The 21,626-nt window shown below is 33.6% G+C and overlaps 1 protein-coding gene across 3 annotated transcripts in view; it reads left to right on the top strand.

Moving 5' to 3' along the window:
- The window catches only part of NADK2 (NAD kinase 2, mitochondrial), a 45,628-nt gene that overhangs the window by 16,366 nt on the left and 7,636 nt on the right, over window positions 1–21,626 (top strand). For 2 of the 3 annotated variants that reach the window (XM_045565825.1, XM_045565827.1), the window contains exons 5-10: window positions 1,929–2,012; window positions 3,424–3,560; window positions 10,124–10,202; window positions 13,255–13,320; window positions 14,657–14,752; window positions 21,247–21,302. In XM_045565825.1, coding sequence (XP_045421781.1) covers window positions 1,929–2,012; window positions 3,424–3,560; window positions 10,124–10,202; window positions 13,255–13,320; window positions 14,657–14,752; window positions 21,247–21,302 — 518 coding nt within the window. The remainder of the gene's footprint in view (window positions 1–1,928; window positions 2,013–3,423; window positions 3,561–10,123; window positions 10,203–13,254; window positions 13,321–14,656; window positions 14,753–21,246; window positions 21,303–21,626) is intronic. The other variant, XM_045565826.1, reaches the window with a different exon arrangement.

Genomic DNA, 21,626 nt, shown 5'->3' with positions numbered 1-21,626 from the left:
AGATTTTAGAAGTCCTTTGGTTTTTCTTCTTGCCTCCAGGAAGATGTATTAAGTTGCCTCTTAGGGTTTTCTGTAATTCGAGTTGCCTGACTTCTTTTTCTTAAGCTGTGGTGCCTCACAGTCCTTTAAAATGCCCAGAAGTTAATGTTTAACTTAAATTTCTTCTCCTCTTTATTAGTTATCAAGTGTGTATAACAAATCATACCAAAACTTGGAGGCTTAAAACAATAATAATTTATTATTTCTCACGGTTTCTGTGTGCCAGGAATTCAGGAGCAGCTTGGCTGGCTGGTTTTGGTTTGGGATCTCATGAGGTTATAGTCAGATAATCAGCTAGGGCTGCAGGCATCTGAAGGCTCAATTTAGGCTAGAGGATCTACTTCTCAAATGGCTTACTTACATGGACTCCTCTAAATTATATAAACTTTTTGTCTGTCTCTTCTGTGTTCTACACCCACTCTACTGAACCTGGTACATAATTACAATGTTTGAAAGTTTTATATTCAAAAAAGGTTAGAGGGCATGTGGTAGCCAACCTCCAAGGTAACCTCCTAGTATTTATGACCTTGTGTACTCTCCATCTCATACCCCAGTAGTCAATTAGAGCTGTCCTATGTGACCAATTGAATGTGGTGTGACAGTGTGTGACTTCCAAGGCCAGGTCATAAATAGTATTGCAGCTTTTGTATTGGTCTTTTGGATTGCTCATTCTGGGGTAAGTCAGCCATGATGTGAGGTTGCTCAAGCAGCCCTGTGGAGAGGCTCATAGGGGAAGAATTGAGGCCTCCTGCCAATAGCCAGTGCCAGTTTGCCAGCCATGTGAGTGAGCAACCCTGGAAGTGGATCCTTTAGCCTAAGTCAAGCTTCAGATGCCTGAGTCTTAGCTGTTATCTGACTGTAACTTCATGAGAGATTCTTCTCTCTACAATGTTTGAGACTTGGAGTTAACCTCAGCATGTATTAGTCTATCAAATGACTATTGACACCTTTTATATACTTAACACGGTGTAAAGTATTATAGTGAATATAAAAATTTAAAAACTTTAGCCCTGCCCTTTCTTAACCTCCGTGTCAGCCCTCTCAGGTAAAGAAATTGACAGTCACAACTTTGTAAAACCGTTTCTTTCTGCTCCTAACACTTATAAGTAATTTACATTTATTATCAGGAATTTGTCTTGATAAGCCTACCCTCAGCCTTTTCTTCAAGTTTGAAGTGTTGTATAAATGATGATAATTGCGTTTTCTGGATACCTTTAGGTGCTGTATGCTCTCATTTTCCTATAGTAGCTTATAGGCAATGTGACCACCTTGTAATTTGCAATTATTTGTTTTAATTTCTGTCTTCCACATCAAGCTGTGAACTCCTCGAAAGAATTTCATCCTTATGTATTTTTTTTATAAATGAGGGATTACATTGGATTAAGATTTCTCAGTTCTCTGTTAGTGACTCAGGATATATTAAATAGTATTTAAAAAGGGATTATGTTTCAAAACACTTTTACATAAATAGTTTGATTCCCAGACTAACATTTTGAGATTAGTGATTTTATCACAATTTTAGAGTTGATGAAACTGATGTTAAAGTGACTTGCCCAAAGTTAATAGTTAAATAATTTAAAGGTAATGTGCAAATACTACTATATTATTAGATAACCCAAAAGGTAATTAATCAGTGGCAAATTTGCTATTATTTTCAGTTTCATTGTAATATAGAAACTTAATTATTATTGATATGGCATTAAAGCTGGGTGTAGATTATTCCTATTTTGTCTTTTTGTTGAAAGTATAGAAAATGTTGTGGTAAAAAAATGAAGAAGAAAATAGAAATCTTTAAAATTTCATATCTTGATTTTTGTAGTTTAGTGAAACGTTTTGATTAAGCTTTTTTTTCTTCACCCTTTTTCTTCTCTACTTTACGCCACCCAAAGGTCTGAGGGTCATTTATGTCTGCCTGTTCGATATACACATTCCTTCCCAGAAGCCTTACAGAAGTTCTATCGTGGTGAGTTCAGGTAGGAATTTCTTATTATTGTTCTTACATAAATATTTTAATAAGTATGTAACATTAATAATGCTGTTAAAAACAGAACAAATCAGATAACATTTGGATAAATCCATAGTTGTAACAATATCCATAAAAAGTAATGTATTAGCTGAGTCACAAACAGATTTAATTTACCTTTTCCTAGCTCAGTTGGAACTGGAGAGAAAGCCTGACAGATGTTGCTTGGTCTATAATGTACTTGCAAATGGAGGTTTTTCTCCTTCAGTTAAAATAGAGGCCAAGTTTCTACTTTCTTAACCTTGTCAGTTTCGTAGAAAGATAGTTAAAATTGTTGCCTAAAATTGAGTGTTCAAATTATGAGATTTTATATTTTTTATCCTCACATCCTATCCAGCAGTGATTGAAGGTTGGATTTAATTCAACCATGCTGAGATTCCTGGTGTCTCTGCCTTACACATTAAGTATTCCTTAAGCAAGCGGTGATGGGTTTTTTTTTCGTATTTCTTTTGCTTAATCTGTTCAGTGGTCAGACCCTCATGAAAAGAGGAAGGTAGAGGGAAGAGCTAAAAAGGAGTTGGCTAATTATATCTAAGAGAGCTAAGTTGGACTACTTTTTATTTTCTGGCTTGGATTAGATTTTATAGTTGTAGAAAGCTTTTTTTCCAGGTATTTGTATGGTTGTATTACTAATAGATCTTCTTGTCTTCTCTAGAATCATTTTATTACCAGTGATTCTGGTTTCTAGGCATTTCAGAAGTTTGGCAACTCTAGAAATGACTAATTTATAACCACCAAGTGGAAGTATATTTTTATTTTTGTATAATTATCTAGCAGAATCTGTCCCATTGGCTTTTGGTATATCAATTGTTGGTTTTGCAATCAACTTAACCTGATTCTTTTTTCCTTTTACCAAAATGTCATTTAAATTTTTAGGTATAATCAAAAATGTTATATTTGTTATTTCTTAATCCTTTTTTCCTTTTATTGTATAAAAAAATCCCATCATTGCAAAATTTTGGGGGAGGGATTTTTATCTAATCCAACCACCTTCATACAGTATTATTTTAATATCAGAATGCTTTCTTTTTTATATAATATTTTTTGCTGAGCAAAACACAAGCTATATCTAGCTCAGTATCTTGACCTTAAATTAATGGGTTCTTGACAAAGAGTTTAACTTTAATTCAAGTTACTTGGATCTTTTACACATATATTAGATATTTCCATTATAATTGAAAAGACAAACATTCATATCTATCTTTGAGCAGGAACCTGTGGGTTTTAGGTGTTTGTGGAATAATTTATTTATGGAATAAGTCATTTTTTATTTTTCAATTTGGATAAATTATTATGATGTCTAATCCTGAGTTTAATTTATTCTATTTTAATATAACTTGCTTTTCCTTCTTTTTCCTAAGGTGGTTATGGAGGCAGCGAATCAGGTTATACCTTGAAGGGACTGGCATAAACCCTGTTCCTATAGACCTTCATGAACAGCAACTAAGTTTGAATCAACATAGTAGAGCCTTTAACATTGAAAGAGTTCGTGATGAAAGTAGGTGGATTGGGAATTAGATGTGTTTGAGGCAATATTTAACTTATGGTTCCTTTGAGCTCTAATTGTTTAAGGTAATAATTTATAATTATTTTTAATGCCACTAGCAACACTTAAGAAAGTACAAAGAACTACTTCAGTTGTCAAGTTTATGATAATTAGAATCTGAAGTAAGAAATATAACATATTTCTAGAAGAAATGTTTCCTAGGACAGATTTGAAAACTAATTGATTAGGGAAGGATTATAAAATATCTGACAAGATAACTGATGTTTTTAAAAAAAGATTCTTGTCCTTAATCTTTGAAATGTCAAAAAATAAAAAGAAAGCAGTAGAGATAAAATGAGCTAATCTGTGGAAGATTTCATAATAATTATACATTTTACATAGTTATACTTAAGTATATGAAATAAATTTGTTGGGAAATTTTGCATCCCAGCCTTAAGATTTGTGTTTGAAGTATTTGTGTAAGCTGCTAAGAGAATATTAATTAGCATAAGATGATTTATAGCTTTTTTTCTTAGAAGACTAAGGTGAATTCTCAGTTTTGAGCTAATTCATGGATTATTATTTAGCTGTATTTTCTTACTTTTTCTGTAAATGTAGGGCTCTCATGATGCAAAAAGATGCCAAGAGAAATCCTAAGTATTTGTGGACTATATAAAAAGATATTTTTTTCTCCTGTGTTTTATTTTGTGGATAAATTTATCAGGAAAAGCTACTTTTACGTATCTGCTTTGTGTCTCTGTTCTCTCATGGTACCTGATATTTATATCTATTTTTTCAGAGTTTTTCATGGTGACTTATAGCTTTATAGGTTACTATGTTCCTAGTGTGTTCATGTCATGTTTTAAAAATTCTCCTCCAAAAAAAATCATTTGGTTTTAAAAATCTTTTAAGAAATTGTATGTACATAAATTTCTATTATTGTTTTTGAAAGTCTGCAGTAACTATTAAGATTTTAGGATCATAGCTAGAAATTTTACTTTATTTCTCACTGAAAGAAGTTAATGCTACTGCCAAAAGATGATAGATTTGGCACTTTTCACCAATGGTCTTATAATTAGGGAAGATGTAGGTTGGTCTATAAAGATTCACTGCTCAGTTTCCTCAGAATCATTGTATTTAGTTTATAAACTAAGTTAATATTTCATATATAGAAACAAAATTATGTATAAACTTAGTAAATCATGGCTTAACATCCAGGATGTTCACATATGATTAATGGTAGTCCAGAAAAAGAATAGAAAAAATGTTCAAAATAAAAAATACGAGAAAATTTCTCAAAACTCAGGCAGAGGAAACACTTCAAAAGCACAGGCAACAAAAATAGTCAAGTGGGACTATATTAAACTAAAAAGCTTCTGCACAACAAACGAAACAACAGAGTGAAGAAACAACCTATAGAATGGAAGAAAATATTTGCAAACCATTAATCCGACAAGAGGCTAATATTAGAATATGCAAGGAAATCAATGCAACAGCAAAAAAATAAATAATCCCATTAAAAAGTGGGCAAAGGCTCTGAATAGACATTTCTCAAATGAAGACATACAAATGGCCAACATGTATGTGAAAAAATGCTCAACATCACTAATCATCAGGGAAATACCAATCCAAGCCACAATGAGATATCATCTTTCCCCAGTTAGAATGGCTATTATCAAAAAGACAAAAACATAACAGATGCTGGGAAGGATGTGGAGAAAAGGAAACTCTCATACATTGTTGGTGGGAACGTAAATTTGTACAGCCATTATAGAAACAATATGGAAGTTTCTCAAAAAACTAAAAATAGAATTAGCATATGATCTAGCAATCCCGCTACTGGGTATTAATCCAAAGGAAAAGAAATGAGTATATCAAAGGAATACCTACACCCCCATGATTATTAAAGCACAGTAGCCAAGATATGGAATCAACCTAAGTGTCTATTATCAGATAAATGGATAAAGAAAATGTGGTATATATACACAATGGCATTCTGTTCAGCCATAAAAAGAAATGAAATCCTGTCATTTGCAGTAAGATGGATGTGAAACTGTAGGTCATTATGTTAAGTGAAATAAGCCAGGCATGGAAAGACAAATATCACATATTCTCTCACTCATATGTGGGAACTAAAAAAGTTGACCTCATGAAGGTAGAGAGTAAAATGATAGATCCCAGAGGCTGGGAATGGTGGAAGTGGGATGAAGAAAGGTTGGCTAATGGGTATACAGTTAGAGGTAAGGAACAAGTTTTAGTGTTCGCATGGTAGGGTAACTATAGTTGATAATTTATTGTATATTTGAAAATAGCTAGAAGAGAAGATTTGAAATGTTCCCAACACAGAAAAAGATAAATGTTTGAAGTAATGGATATCCTAAATACCCGTTTTGATCTTTATACATTGTATACATGTATCAAAATATCACATGTACTCCATAAATATGTATAGTTATTATGTATCAATAAAAAACTTCTTAAAAATTTAAATTAAAAAACTAGACAAGAGTCTTTGAATTGAAAGGATCCACAAAGTGTTTAACATACTTAATGGTAAAATCTTCCACATCAAGATAGAATACTAGTGATAAAATAGCCATTGCAAGCTTCCAGAGAGGAGGAGGAGGAGATGGTAGTGGTAACTGGAGCAGGTTATTTTTTGTATAGTCATCCTTTGGTACCTGGGGGGCAGTTTCAGGACCTCCCGCAGATATCAAAATTCACAGGTGCTCAAATCCCTGATATAAAGTGGCGTGGTATTTGTATATAACCTATACACATCCTCCTCTATGCTTTAAATCATCTTTAAATTACTTACAATACCTAACACAACAAAAAAGTTGTTGTATTGTTTTTTATTTGTATTATTTTTTATTATTCTATTATTATTTTTTACTTTTATTTTTCCCAAATATTTTCAGTCTGAGGTTGGTTAAATCCATGGATGTGGAATTTGCATGTCCAGAGGTATAAAGGATCTAGAATCTTATTCCAGGTTTCTCTGAATACCAACACAGGACATTGCTAAATAATTATTTCCATATCGCTATTATTATTTTTATTAGTAGTAGTATTTACAATTATATGATACTTACCACGTCTAGGCACTATCTTAGAAGGTTATTTTTGTTAGAGGGTTTTTTTTTTATCGTGTTATTTTCTGAGAAAAAAATCAGACATATTTCAAGGGGTATCCTATATTTCCTATTTAAATTCTCTTCAAGTCATCAGAAACATTTCCTAGGAAGCTTCCATCTGGGATGTTTGAAAGTAGAAATAGGTTTGGGGTTATAAATATACTCCCATGTTTGATCCCTGATTTAACTTTCTAAATTTAGAACAAAAGATTGGAGAGAAAAAAAATCCTGTTCTTTTTTAACCTATCAAAAAAGGGATGGCATAACTTTAAACAAATAAATTTTTTCATCTTATGTAGTATAATCTATCCTGAATTAGGTTTTATTTGTCTACAAGTTAAAGAAGAATTTTATTTTTCTTACCAGTATACTTTCAAAAGGAGAACTTAGGGGTGATTTATTTATTTTCTTTTTTAATCATATAAACTAGTAACTTTCTTATTTGCAAGGCTGGTTGTATTAATGTGGAGAGGTGAATTGGTTTGATAACAATCCCAGAACTCAGGGACTTAGTGCAATAAAGGTTTATTTCTAACTCATCTCACTGTCCAAGGGTGTTCAGGCAACCCAGATTCCTTCTACATAGTAGCTCCTACTGTATTTTAAGGCTTCTGAGTCTTCTATTGGATACTCTGTATCTCGTGGGGAGAAGGCAGAGAACATAGAAGATCTTAAGGGAAGTTTGAGGAGCCAGGCTTTTTCATGACTTTTACCCACATTCTATGGTCATCGCTAGTCACATGGCTCCACCCAATTTAAGTAGACCTGGAAATATAGTCTAGCAATACGGCAATGTGAGAGAATTACATGCTGTAGCAGTCTCCGTCACTAGTATCACAATTCTATATTTAAAAATACAAATAATAATTTTTCTCTTGGATAGAAAATTGTTAATTGGTCGAGTCTATCTTTTTTTCACGTCCTATTGCTGCAAGTTATAAATGAATGCAGTTTTGTGATTACGTAAGGTTTAGTAATCAATTAGCATGAACGAAAATGCAACCAGAATTATGATTCATGAGATTTGAAACAATTTTATTCTCTTCCTCATTTGACAAAGGTATTGAGTTGAAATTCAGGCATATATAATAAAAATGTAATATGAAGAGGAAAATTAGGATAAGGGAAAATGGAAACAGAGGTAGAGAGTCAAGATCATATAAAAGAAAAACTTGAGTTTGATGGTGAGAGTTCAGACTTACTAGTAATATTTAGTGAATGCCTACTGTTGAGCATTTGTAGAAAATCTGTGAGGATGGTGATCTAAAACAAATTCCATTAGTAATTACCTTATTTAAACAATAAATTTTATCTGTTTACATTTGTAAAACTGTCAGGTATGAGAATGTAAATATATGTAGTACCAAATCAAGACAGTTAGCCAATTTTAGTTATTAGTGCAGTCAAATTTGATTAAACACACCAGATCTTTTTATAAAGCTCTTTGTGTCAAGTTCTTTCTACTGTACCATGAAGTTGAGCTGATGATTTATGTAAACAACAAATGCTCAAAGGATCCTTGGTATTGTAATAACAACTGGTTATATTTGAAAGAATAGTGGATTCCCTTTAGGCAGTTATAATCTAAAAGAAATGAGAAAAGTGTAATTAATGTTCAATAATCAAAATAATATAATAATCAGGCTAGCAAGTCAGAGGAGAATCAGTGATTGTGTTGATGACAGTGGTAGTTTTATTTGTGTATTCATTATCTACTGTATAGTAGGTGTCTATTGCTATATAAGAAATTACCCTAAAACTTAGCATCTTAAACATAAATATTTATGATCTTACAGATTTTGAAGGTCAAGAATCAAGGAGCAGCTTAGCTGGTTAGTTCTGGTTTAGGGTCTCTCAGTCACGCTTTCTGCTAGGATAGCATTACTGAAGACGTGACTGGGACTGGAGGATACACTTCCCAGCTCATCACATGTCTGGTAGCAGGACGTTTCAGTTCTTTACCATGTTGGTCTCTCCAAAGGGCTGCTCACGAGAAATTTTCCCTCAGAGCAGGTATTCTGAGAGAAAGAGAGCAACCAAGGTGGAAGAAACAGATTCTTTTCTAGCCTAATCTCAGAAGTCATACTTCTGCCATGTTCTGTTGGTCACATAGGGCAACCCTGGTATGATGTGGGACAGAGGGTATATATTACAAGGGTGTGAATACCACGAGGCAGAAATCAAATCACTGGGGACCACATTGGAGGCTGCCTGCCACAACTAGGATGGACTTTTTTTTTTTTTTTGAGACAGAATCTTGCTTTGTTGCCTGGGCTAGAGTGAGTGCCATGGTGTTAGCCTAGGTCACAGCAACCTCAAACTCCTGGGCTCAAGTGATCCTCCTGCCTCAGCCTCCCGAGTAGCTGGGACTATAGGCATGAGCCACCACACCCGGCTAATTTTTGTTTCTATTTTTAGTTGACTGGGTATTTTTTTTTTATTTTTAGTAGAGACGGGGTCTTGCTCTTGCTCAGGCTGGTCTTGAACTCCTGACCTCAAACAATCCTCCCACCTCGGCCTCCCAGAGTGCTAGGATGACAGGCGTGAGCCTCTGCACCCAACCCAGGATGGACTTTTAAACACTGACTTAGGAGAAATTGTGGAGGGGACAGAAAAGTGAACTTGTGTCATGGTACTTGCCTAGTGAGAGTTACTGGAGTGTAATAAATCTGCTGTTGGTGACATTGAGAAGATGGAATTGGCATTTCCAGTTGGAAACTAATAAAAGATAAAAATAAAAAGTAAAGGGAACCATTTGAAGGTGACAGTCACAAATTTGAACCAGAAAGCACTGGGAATCCTTTGGAGGCTTTTGTGTGATGGAGTGATGTTTAAATATTCATCAAGGAAGATTACTTAAACTGTGCAAACAACCTTATAGATTAAAAACAGAAGATATTTTTTAGGAGTCATGAAGGGAGATGCTGCACTGTTCCTCCAATGCTGCTATTGCTGAAAACACTCTTGAGGTTTTCTATTTGAAAAAAAAAAATCTGGTTTCTTAACATATGCGGTTTGGTTTCTAACACAAGCCACGCAAGTAGTTTGCTGCTTAACTCCAAAATGGCTGTCCTTTGGAAGTATTTGGTCAGTTACACCTCTGAAGCTTCCAGGGTAAACTGAGTTAAGAGTGACAACAGGAATCCTATAGGATGGATAAATATGTTTCATCATACTTGGAAAAATTGTTTCAAGAAGAATTAGGTTTATTTTGAAGAGATAGAGGCTTCATTGCAGGTTTATGGATAGGTGACATGAAGGTTTATATTATGGATACTTGAAGAGATAATTTACGTTAACTATACTGAAGTATATGATTCTATTAAAACAAAAAGTTTTTAATGTTTTATAGAATTTTTATCATAATATTTCTAGAATTTGAGGAGCTATCTTGGATTTTCTCTCTCTCTCTCTCTTTTTTTTTCTCATTACCTGCAGGGTCTGAGGCTTCAGGACCACAACTTTTGCCAGTGAGAGCACTAAATGAAGTCTTCATTGGGGAGAGTCTATCTTCCAGGTACTGTTAAACCGGTGATCTTGAGTATAGAATTTAATGGTTTAATACTTTTGGATATTCATATTCAATTTCTACAACTTAAGATTTGTGAATAATTAATATTTTATAAATAATATCAATTAATTATTTACTGAAATATTTCCCAACCTTTATACATGTTAATACACATTAAGGGTAGAGAATGTTCTGTGACAAAAAAAAGTTTGTGAAACCCTAGGTTAAACAAAGTTATTTGGGCTTCCTTATTGTACTACTTCCCAGTGCCTTTAATCTGTTCATATAGGTGCTTATAAATGTATTCTATTAATTTTGATTTTTTTTTTTTTTTTTTTAGAGACAAGGTCTCATTATGTTGCCTAGGCTGGCCTTGAACTCCAGGGCTCAAATGATCCTCTCACCTCAGCCTCCCAAGTAGCTGGGACCACCACTGCACCCAGCTTAGAAATGTTTAAGAGAGTGATACACTAAGCATATATTTGCAATTGATATAAAACTTTTATAGACAGTTCATGTTAAAATTTCCCCATTAATTGTCTTAGTGCCCTTTAAAGCTGATACATTTGTTTGCTTTTTTATCCAGGATCCAATTAAGGATCACACATTGCCTTTGGCTGCTATGGCCCGTTAGAATTAATTAAGAACAGTTCCTTAACTTCACCCCTGTTTTGTCATTAATGATATTAATATTTTTGAATGGTCTAAGCCAATTGGTTTGCAGAATATCCCTTATTTTAAATTTGTGTGATTTTTTTCTTCTTTGCATGATAAGATTTAGACGAGGCATTTTTTTTATAACTATTTTTCTTTTTTTATTTCAGCATATTATGGGGGTGCAAAAGTTTTACGTTACGTATATTACCCTTGCGCCCCTCCCCCCTAGACGAGGCATTTTTGACAGGAATTCTACATAGGTGATGTATTCTTTTTAGTGTAACACATCATAAGGCAAATGCATTGATAATTCAACATTATAACCATTATTACCATAACTTAAGGTTAATGCAGCTCCTCATTAGGAGCATTTAAATGTATGTGTTTTAAATGTGTTTTGTGGGGCCTGAATATAATTTAGGCTTAAATTTTTGTTAATAAAATTTCTTTTGCAAAACATTTTTGTGGAACATAGTTACCAGCTGTAAAATGACTACTATAATGTAAAGTTATTTTAACTCTTGGTAGTACTTTAGTTTGATTCTCATTTTTGTAGATGTCAGTAAATTAGGGTAGAAGATTATAGATGATTTTTACGTCTCACTTTCCTGCTACCAGAACCATGTGATCCTTTGAAGGCCATATAGTTGATTTCCTAGTTTACTCAGAGTTCCATAAATTCTGAAATTTTGTTTGTTGTAAGTCATTTTCTTTCATAGAAGTTTAATTTTATTGAGAAAATTTGTATTAACACATTGACTGCCACACTAGAAAAAAAAATTCTTTTCCTAGGGCCACGGTATTTTATTAAAACAAAACAATCCTTTCTAATTTGTTATTTTTTATTGTTTTCTATGTGTGAGTTATATGCAATGCAATCCATGTTTTTAGAATTAAATTGTCAATATTAATTGTAACAATGAGAACTTAAACAAGTAAGATTTTCATGAACCAACTACAGGATTTTGCTTTCTGACGCCCTGGGCTCAAAGCTAGTCTGAGTTAAATACAACTCGCATGGCAGTCAGTGTGTTAACTGAAAAAGATATCCATATTCTAGCCAATGACTTAGCTCTTACAGTATTGAAAAGAACAAAGCTTGAGTCAACAGAATTATTTGAATAATTTTTTTTTACTTGTAATTATTTTGTTGTATGTCATATTAAATTTATTCAACAAAAATATATTGTGCACCTGCTATGTGCAATATGAGAGTCTCTAGGGATGTAATGATGAGTAAGGTAAAGGTAGTGGTATCTTAATTTTTTGGACGGTAATAAATATATAATTTTAAAATGTTTAAAATTCTTCAAAGACATAAAATAGTTAAAGGAAAATGGAAATACAGTAAAGTGTAAACATATTTTAACACCAGCAAGACTTATGCTATATATAAAGTTTTTTCTTTTGCTGCATATCAAGTTTGAAGCAATACAGAGATGGATAATAGATGCTATTATGTGATAGAAGATAGAATGGAGAAAATGTAATTCTAATTACTGATATAATTTAGTTATTATTGCTAAAGACCTAAGATAGAGAAGAAAGCAACAACTTTAAATGAAATTGGAGAAAGTCTAATAGATGACAAAAGTAAAAATGTTCTGTGAGTTTATGCTTACTCTAGGCAAGCCATTTATGGCTTATTTTATTCTGTTTATGTATTTTAAAGGTTGTATGGTTAACTGCTAAGAGCTTTTACTAGTGTTGCTTTATAATTTGTACTTACTAAAAAATTAAAAAACTTATAAAAGGGAGAAAACTGGGATCAGTTGATAGACTTTTGGGAAGTCAGTGAAATCTCATGAAGGGATTTTAGATTGAATGCTTTTATTTCCTGTGGCAGTAGTGATCTGGTTTATCTCCTAAATAATATCTGATGCTGCTTCTTTTTGTGTTCTCTGATGTCTTACCTTATATCTTTACTAAGATAAGAACAACAATGGATTGGCTTCTGATGCTATTTGAAAATGGTTTAACTACTGGAGGCATTAGAACTTATTTTTAAGGATTCTATGATCTAGACCCTTAGGCAGAAAGGAAATGAACATTTATTGGATGCCTGCTGTGTTAGGCACATACTGTGTACGTTATCTCATTTAGTGCTCCTAGCAGCCCTATGAGAAAGGTAGTTGTATTTTTACTAAAATTGAGGTTTGGAGAGTTCAAATAACTTGCTCAAATCATGTAATTAGTTAGTATCAGAATTATAATATAAACCCAGTATTTCTGATTCCAGGTCCTGTATTGAGGCTTCATTATGCTCTGAAAACTTAAGTGCTTCGCTTGGAAAATACGAAGTGCAGCAATATTATTCCCGCCTCATTTATAATGTTCTTAGATTTAAGAACATTTTAAAAGCCCAATTTTGTTTTCTTTTCTCCTATTTGTTCTAACCTAGAATGTCTTATTCTTGGGCTGTAGCAGTGGACAATTTAAGAAGAAGTATACCCACTCTAAAGGGACTGTGAGTTTTATTGCTGCCTTAAAAAAATAATTTCCCTGAAACAAAAATTCTACGAATTGACTAATCTTGATAAACTTGCATGTGAGAATGACACTAAATTTGCTCATTGTTTTGGGCTCAGCATCTCTCACCTGACCATTCTTTCTCTTTACCTCTGCTTCTTCTACCCACTCCCCACTTACCTCTAATCTCTTTTGTTTCTACTTGATTCTGGCGTAGTAGCAGCCATTTCTCTGGATTTGGCTGGCTTGTCTGTACATACTAGGCTCCTAATGTGTATTTTCTAGGCAGATATAACAAAGCTATGAAACAGACTAAATGTGATTAGGCAGGCTATCTTTTACAAGGAATGCTGACTTTAGAGAAAAAGTGAAAAGGAGTATATCATGTAAAACGTTCAGAAATTAAGAGCTTACAGGTGAAATTGAAAGGGTTAGAATAAGATAAATTATCTATAGTTGGTTAGTGTTTTCAAGCATGTCTAATAACTGTCATTATTTTGAAAAGCTGTATTTTATTAAGGGTTTATTTTAACTTTTTTATTTACTAGAGAAAAATAATCCAGTGTTGATCAGTGATACCATTATTTTAAGATGGAATTTACAAAATAGGCTTTTGCACATTTCAAAAATTCTTTGAATAGTTATAAATCACTTATGCATTCATAAAGAATAGTGTCATTTTTGCTGGTTTTAGAAAACCCATTTGATTTCATATTTATGAAGTATTCTAAGAAATGTAAATCTCTTAAGAAATTATAGTTCTAATTTTATTCCTAGTTTTGTCAACTAACCCAGTATTGGTTGAGAATTTTCTTTACAGCTTTATTATCTAATCTGTTAGTTTACATCAATTCAAAAGTTACATATAATTTAAGCAACAAGAATCTAGCAGAAACCATTGGTAACTTGAAGAATTAGATACAGATTTAGCTATATCAAGGCCTGGCTACCAAGAATAAAACTAACTTAAGAATGACATTTTCTTTTTTTTGATTCTGAAATGAGGCTCTGTATGTGTTAGACTCCATAAGGGCTATAGCAGCAATGCTAGGTAAAAATTTGCAAGAAGCCCCTGTTTGAAATATTAAAGTATTGATAGAAAGGAGCATATAGATCAGAAAGGCATGTAGACATGCAGAAATTTTTTTTCCTTCTAACTTTTCCACTTAATCAATATTGGAATTAGCACCATGATGTGTGTGCTTACTAAGCCAGATATTTCTTGGTCAAGCTTGACTGACTTAGATTTCATTAGTTCTGAAGAAGACTATGTTTGTCTTATTTACCTTGAACCATAAGTGCAGGAAACACAGTTTTATATTCTCAATTCACAGGGCTTCCTACTATGAGATTTCAGTTGATGATGGTCCATGGGAAAAACAGAAGAGTTCAGGGCTCAATTTGTGTACTGGAACAGGATCAAAGGCCTGGTGAGTAACTTGGTATGTTGCTTATCAAATTTTGTGAAATATTTTAAGTAATGTAAGTTACTCATATTGGTGCATCTAACCTCTAATACTGAAGAAGTAGCCTGGTGTTATGCAGGTTGGCCCAGTTTCTGTTTCACATGAGTCCAGTAGTCCTGTCTTGACTTCTTAGATTACAGCCACAGGCTGGATTTGGGCATTATTTGATCATTATTGAGCATTATTAGGTTTGTAAGGAAATAAAATGAAATGAGAAGTGGTGTGGGGCTATGCATTTCTTAAAAGTAAAAAAATATTTTAAATAATAGTGAGGAAATGAATACAAGGTACGATACAAAAAATAGGCTGGAGGTTTGTGCATTACAGGCTTAACCGGAGGTAACGTGGGACATGCTGGGTATCCTGTCTATTCTATAACCTTCCTCTGGGTAGTCTCTTCTACTTCTTAGGACATACATACAGATGCCACCCAAACATATCTTCTCTGCTGAGTACAAACCCACATTCTAAAATTACTACTAGACAGGGTGTTAGTAGTACTTCAAATTCAACACATTTAAAACTTTAATTTATTATCTTTAGTTTTTCTTTCTGTGTTCCCTGTGTTGCTTAATACCATCACTATTTACTTGGACTTCATGCACACAACTTCTCAAACCTTGCTTTTACCTTTGAGTCTTTCATTCTTCATACCTCCCCTCTACACATTGCAGTCTGTGAATCCCATTAATTGTACTTCTGATTTCTTTGCCTACCTTTTTCAGTTTCAGCTGCTGTTTATTTGGTCCAAACCCACATCCTTCTAGTGAATATTCTTTGTGCCTCACCTTTTATTCTTCAGGCTGTCATTCACACTACCAACAGAGTAATATTTCTAAAATGTAAATAAATCTGACTAAATCTCTTCTCTGCTTTAAAACTTTCATTGACCTCTATGTTCAGATTGCTTAGTCTGCCATTTAAGACCCTTTAAAATATGACCTTAGTTACCTTACTGGCCTTATTCCTGCCCTACCTTTAGCCCCACCGATCATTATACTAGAGCCACCACAACTACTTGCAATTCCTGACACACTCTTTGTTCTCGCTTGGCTTTTTGTTTTTGCTCAATGCAACTTCTTCCTGCTATGAATGGCTGAACACTCTCCACTTTCTATCCACTGGCTGAAAAATCCAGTCTTCAAATGTCATTCTCCTTAGCAAATCTTTGTTAACACTCACTTCTTTTCATAAGGACAATGAATTAATTCCTTTTTTGTCTTTCCCCAGCACTTTTTCTCATAGTACTATTATAGTACTTATCACATTATTGGTTATCTAATATGCTAATACCCAACTAGTTTGAGCAACTTTAGGGATTTGATATGGTGATTAGAGGTTTTTTCTTTTTTTCCCCCCCTGTTTAGTTTTTTGTCTGCATAGCACAGTACCTAATACATATTCACTCAAATATTTTTTGAGTAAATGACTACATTTTCACAAATACAGCTAAAACAGTGCTTATCAAACTGATTAAGTTTCGATAGTTTAATTTAGAGTTTTATTTCCTACTTGTTCAGCATGAGTTCTTAAACTTCTTATTGTGGAAAATTTTAAATATGTATAAGAGTACACAAAATGGTGTAATGAATTCCCACATACCCATTAGCCAATTTCAGTAACTACCAGCTTGTGCTCAATCTTGTTTCCTCTGTACCCCTGCCTATTTGCTTATGTCCTATGTTACTTTGAAGTAATTTTCAGACATCCTACCATTTCATTTATAAGTACTAAGTAACTTTACATCTTTAAAAAAATCTTAGTTTTAGCCAAATAATCTTTTGGAAAAAGTAAGTATCACTTAAAAAGATAGGGATAGGTTAATATCTCATTTTCCTGAAGGTCAGTGAGAGGAAATACATTTCTAAAGTGACTTTTCCAATAATTGTTTGAAAAAGTAAATTTAATCCTCTAACATGCTACAAAATCATTTTGTAACCATCTCATAAAATTGAAAATGTTAAAATTAACAGCTTTTATTTATCATGATAGCATCTTTCCTACTGAACATCATATACTACTTGTTGAAAACTAGAGTGAGAATTAGAAATAGTTTCCCAGATTGTTTCCCTTTTCTTTACCCAGTATTCTCATCCATAAAAAGGGGCAAAGTGGTATAACTGAAAAGAATAGTAGCCTGGCAGTTAAGAAATCTGGCTAAACCACTAACTAGCTTTGCAACCATTTATAAATTTCCTTATTTGCGTGATGAGGGAAACGGAACAGATAAAATAATAAGATTACTTTATCTTCTGAACTTCTGTGATATTGTAAGTTTATATTTTATGCATTGTAACATAAGCTGTCATTTATTTAGCCCCTGCTACTTTGTATTCTGCTAGGTACTTTTTATACATTAATCCTTATAGAAATCCTGAAAGAAAGTAGCGGTATCCCCATTTTATAAAGGGAGAAGTTGAAGGTTAGCAAGAATAATAAATATTTAGGTGAAAGTCACACAACTAGTCACTGTCAGCACTGGGAAAAAAGGACAGTATGCTTGAGTGTAAAACCAGTGCCCTTTTCACTGACCTTATTGCTTGTGCTGCTTCACAAGGGAAGGTCAGCTTTTAAATGTATGAGGAAGAGGGGTTCTGACCTGTCTATAGAGGTCACACAGTTGAAGGATCAGTCACTAGGTTGTATTGAAAAATTATCAAGATATTTGCTAACCTTAGTGAAATAGTGCTTATACTAGAGGCAGCTTTTTAGAGCATTCCTCACCTCCCACACACACCCTATAGTTGAGTCCTGTGTTGATGTTGCATTGAATAAGTATGGTTTAGACTAGAATGTCAGCCATCTTGCTTATTAAAGTCACCTGAGCTTTAGTACCAAGCTCTCTCTGACTAACGATATCCTATCCCTGCCACCTTGGTTACTCAGTCTCGTCTCTGCTCAGCCCCATGCAGCTTGCTTGCCTTGAATTTGTTCCAGGGATGAGGAACCTGCAGCCTTGGCAAGGCCACATGTGGACTTCTGGATCTTTGAGTGTGGCCTCTTGACTGATGATTCTTTCTTGATGATTGCATTTCCCATTCATATTCTGTCCTTTTCTCTTCAGAAAATGCAGGGAGAGAAGAGAAGCCTAGAAGCCAGAGAGTCTGGGAGAAAGCTGTATAGAGAGAAAGCAATCTATACATTAGTAATTTTTATTTTCTAACACTGTCATCTCTGAGCACTTTTTTTTGTTCCAAGCTAATTACATTATCTTGTTTATATTTTCACACATATTCTGGAGGTAGGTGATTTTATTTTCATCAGTAGAGTATAAGAAGTCTCATAAGTTAACTGACTTGCCCAAAGCTTACGTGGCTAATAAATGGTGAAGTTTGGATTTAAATTCTAGACTTCCCTTTAAACTGTAGACCTCTGAGGAATCACTGGAAAGAATAGATTATGATAGTGTATTTCTTTTTCTCTTCTTTTTATTTTAATTCTTGATACGGAGAGGTTTCTTACATGACATTTTCAGTCCTTCCATGGAGTATGAAATGTGGAAATGTATAACTTAAGGTAAACTAATAATTGTTGTAACAGATAAACCCCCAATCTCAGTGGTTTAACACAATGTAAGTTTCTCATTCTTGTACTGTTTGAAATGGATGTTCCTAGCTGGCGGGTGGCTGTCCCCCAAGTGGTTAAACTCCTTCCATCATGTGGCTCTACCATCTTCTAAACATAGCTCCCAATGTTGCTGTGCCACAGGAGGAAGAGCATGGAGGGTCTCTATGGGAGGCTTATGAGCCAGGGTGGAAGTGTTGTCTATCATGTCTACTCTGATTCCTTTAGCTAGAACTCAGTCACATGACTATATGGCAAAAGGGACTAGAAAATACAGCCTAACCATATGTCCAGGAAAAAAAAATAGGTTTAAGGAATAGCTATCTTATCTTGCCATTTTCAGAAATTCTTCCACAAGAGATAGGATATAAGAGTCATATTATTTAGCAAGTGTCTGAATTGTCCCATTATTATCTCATTTCTCTGTCCAGTGTGGAACATGATTTACTCTATATGCTGGGAGAAGTACTACAGAGTAGAATCTCCATTTGTTTGGTTAATTTCTCCTTAAGACTGTTCCCAATCCTCCTCCTCCATACATTGTGCCCTGCCAGACTTCATTAAGGAAGAGAAAGTATTTGTAGGAGATGGAGTTTTAGTAGGTAGTTGATGAAGATATGATATTCAATTTTGTCTTTCAATTTTGTTGTCTTTAGTAGAGGTTTTATCTTTTTTTTTTTTTTTTTTGAGACAGAGTCTCGCTCTGTTGCCCGGGCTAAAGCGAGTGCCGTGGCATCAGCCTAGCTCACAGCAACCTCAAACTCCTGGGGTTAAGCCAACCTCCTGCCTCAGCCTCCCCAGTAGCTGGGACTACAGGCATGTGCCACCATGCCCAGCTAATTTTTTCTATATATATTTTTAGTTGGCCAGATAATTTCTTTCTATTTTTAGTAGAGACAGGGTCTTGCTCTTGCTCAGGCTGGTCTTGAACTCTTGACTTTGAGCGATCCACCCGCCTTGGCCTCCCAGAGTGCTAGGATTACAGGCGTGAGCCACCGCACCCAGCCGAGGTTTTATCTTATTTCAAATGGGTAACTCTTATAATGGTGAAAATTGTAGACCTAAGAAAGAAGCTACCTTATGCTAGCTTACACTTGCTTAGGCATATATAGTAGTTTGTCTTTTATGTAGAATTTAGACTACTCATGAAGGCAGAGTGAATTGGCTGAGATCCAGGTTACAACCACAGTAATTAATCTTAATCTAACTCTAATTCAGAGAATTTAGTGTGGGTTGGTTTGTAGTATCCTTAGTAAGTCATAGTTCTAGAAATATTAGAGCAAGTTCTTATGAGACTTCTGTTCTCTTAAATTGTCTTTATTTTAAGGAGATATTGGTCACTAAAATCTTTTGCCCTTTAACTATATATTTTAGTTCAATAGAACCCTAATAAACATAGTTTATTTGTATATGAGTTTTAGATTTAAAATAATGAGAATTCCTAAATAATCCAAATCCAATAATGTGTATGTTTAGAGGAATTAGAATTTAACTCATATGTATCCCTTGGTTTTGACATTTTCATTCAATGTTGACTTCTTGCCACAAGCCAGGTAGTGCCTTATATTTTGTAGTGTGTAATAGTAATACTAATGAGATAGGTATTGTGGACCTCATACTAAACAGTAAGAAAGTCAGGAAACTGAAAGTATTTTGCTTTATACTACATAGTAAGTATGAACAAAGGTACAGAGGTAGGAGTGAGCTTGGTATGGTTGGAATGTGAAATTGGGGGCAGATAATCGTGAAAATGGAATAAGCATGGACCACATTTTAGATTTTTTAGCACAGGGGTCTGGTCTGAGAATTACCTTAAAATTTTAGTGTAAAGTTTTATGTATCTGCATTTTTCTTAAAAGAGAGTATAAATTTTTTTGCATTTCTTCAAACATGAAGGGCATAGGGTTAAACGGTATAGGGGGAGTATCTCTTTGTGCCAAAAAAGTTAAAAGTCAGTGATTTAGATTTAGAGTTGTGTTGACTCGTTATATTATTCCTATTTATTGGGATTATCTATTCAGGTCATATATGAAGGTTATAAGGCAGTAGAAGAATTCTAAATTACCTGGAAGAATTTAAAAAGAAAAAAAAAAAAAACCCTTTTCTTAGTAATTTTTATAGACCCCAGGACAGAGTTATTTTTAAAAGGTATCCATGTTTGTATTAATGCTTAAGTGGTTAAGCGAGGCATCATACATGTAAACAAAAGATTTCTCACCTTCAAGGAAACTATTTTATAATTTAAAGAAATACATATGTTAAAAAGTACAAAAGGGTATATAGTGAAAAGCTTGTCTCCCTTTTCTTTCATTCCCTATATCTAGTACTAGTCTCCAGATTCAACTGCCATATATATGTGTGTAGTTTTTTTCTTTTAAAATAAAATAGGGAAATAATATATACACTACATAATGCTCTTTGTATTTTAACTTAATATTTTGGTTATCCTTCTTTCTCAGCACATACAGTCCTATTATTTTTAATATAGTGAGTAGCTGTAATATTTATTTAATCAGCTTCCCATGGATATATATGTGAGTTGTTTTGCTGTTATAAACAGTGCTTCAGTAAATATTTTTGCATATATCTTTGTGTACTATATATGTAAGTATATTTTAGGATGAATTACTAGATTGAAGAATATATTCATTTTAATTTTGATAGTACATAATTGCTTTCCAATGGCAATTTCTGTATTCCTACCCATGTATGAGAATATTTCTTTCTCCTTACCTATTACCGATATATTATTTATCAATTTTTAACTCTATTCATTTATAACTTGTTTCAGTAATTTCTAAGAGTTATTTATATATTAAGTAGATTATACCTTTTCATTTTTAGCAGGATTTTAGAATTAGAACAAGAAAGAATAATGTGATTTTTGTTTCTAGGTCATTCAATATTAACAGGGTTGCAACTCAGGCTGTGGAAGATGTTTTAAGTATAGGTGAGTATCAAAACAGCTATTACAATAGTCTACTCTTACCTGCGGGGAATATGTTTCAGGACCCCCAGTGGATGCCCGAAACCTTGGTACCAAATCCTATGCATACTATGAATGAATTTATTTTTCCTTCTTCACAATTTCACAGATAGATTTGTTCTTATGGTAGATCTTACCAACCTCAATATATGATTTTCTTTAAGTTGAGAACTTTCACCTTTTCACCTAAAGAAAGCACTTTACAGCTTCTCTTTGACATATCTGAATTGCCAGCATCACTACTCTTGTGCTTTGGGACCATTATTAAATAAAATAAAGGTTATAGCA

The sequence above is a fragment of the Lemur catta genome, chromosome 12 (genome assembly GCF_020740605.2).
Source record: "Lemur catta isolate mLemCat1 chromosome 12, mLemCat1.pri, whole genome shotgun sequence".
NCBI classification, from domain to species: domain Eukaryota; kingdom Metazoa; phylum Chordata; class Mammalia; order Primates; family Lemuridae; genus Lemur; species Lemur catta.
The sequence above is the reverse complement of the archived record's forward strand: the minus strand, read 5'-3'. Positions and strand labels throughout refer to the sequence as shown.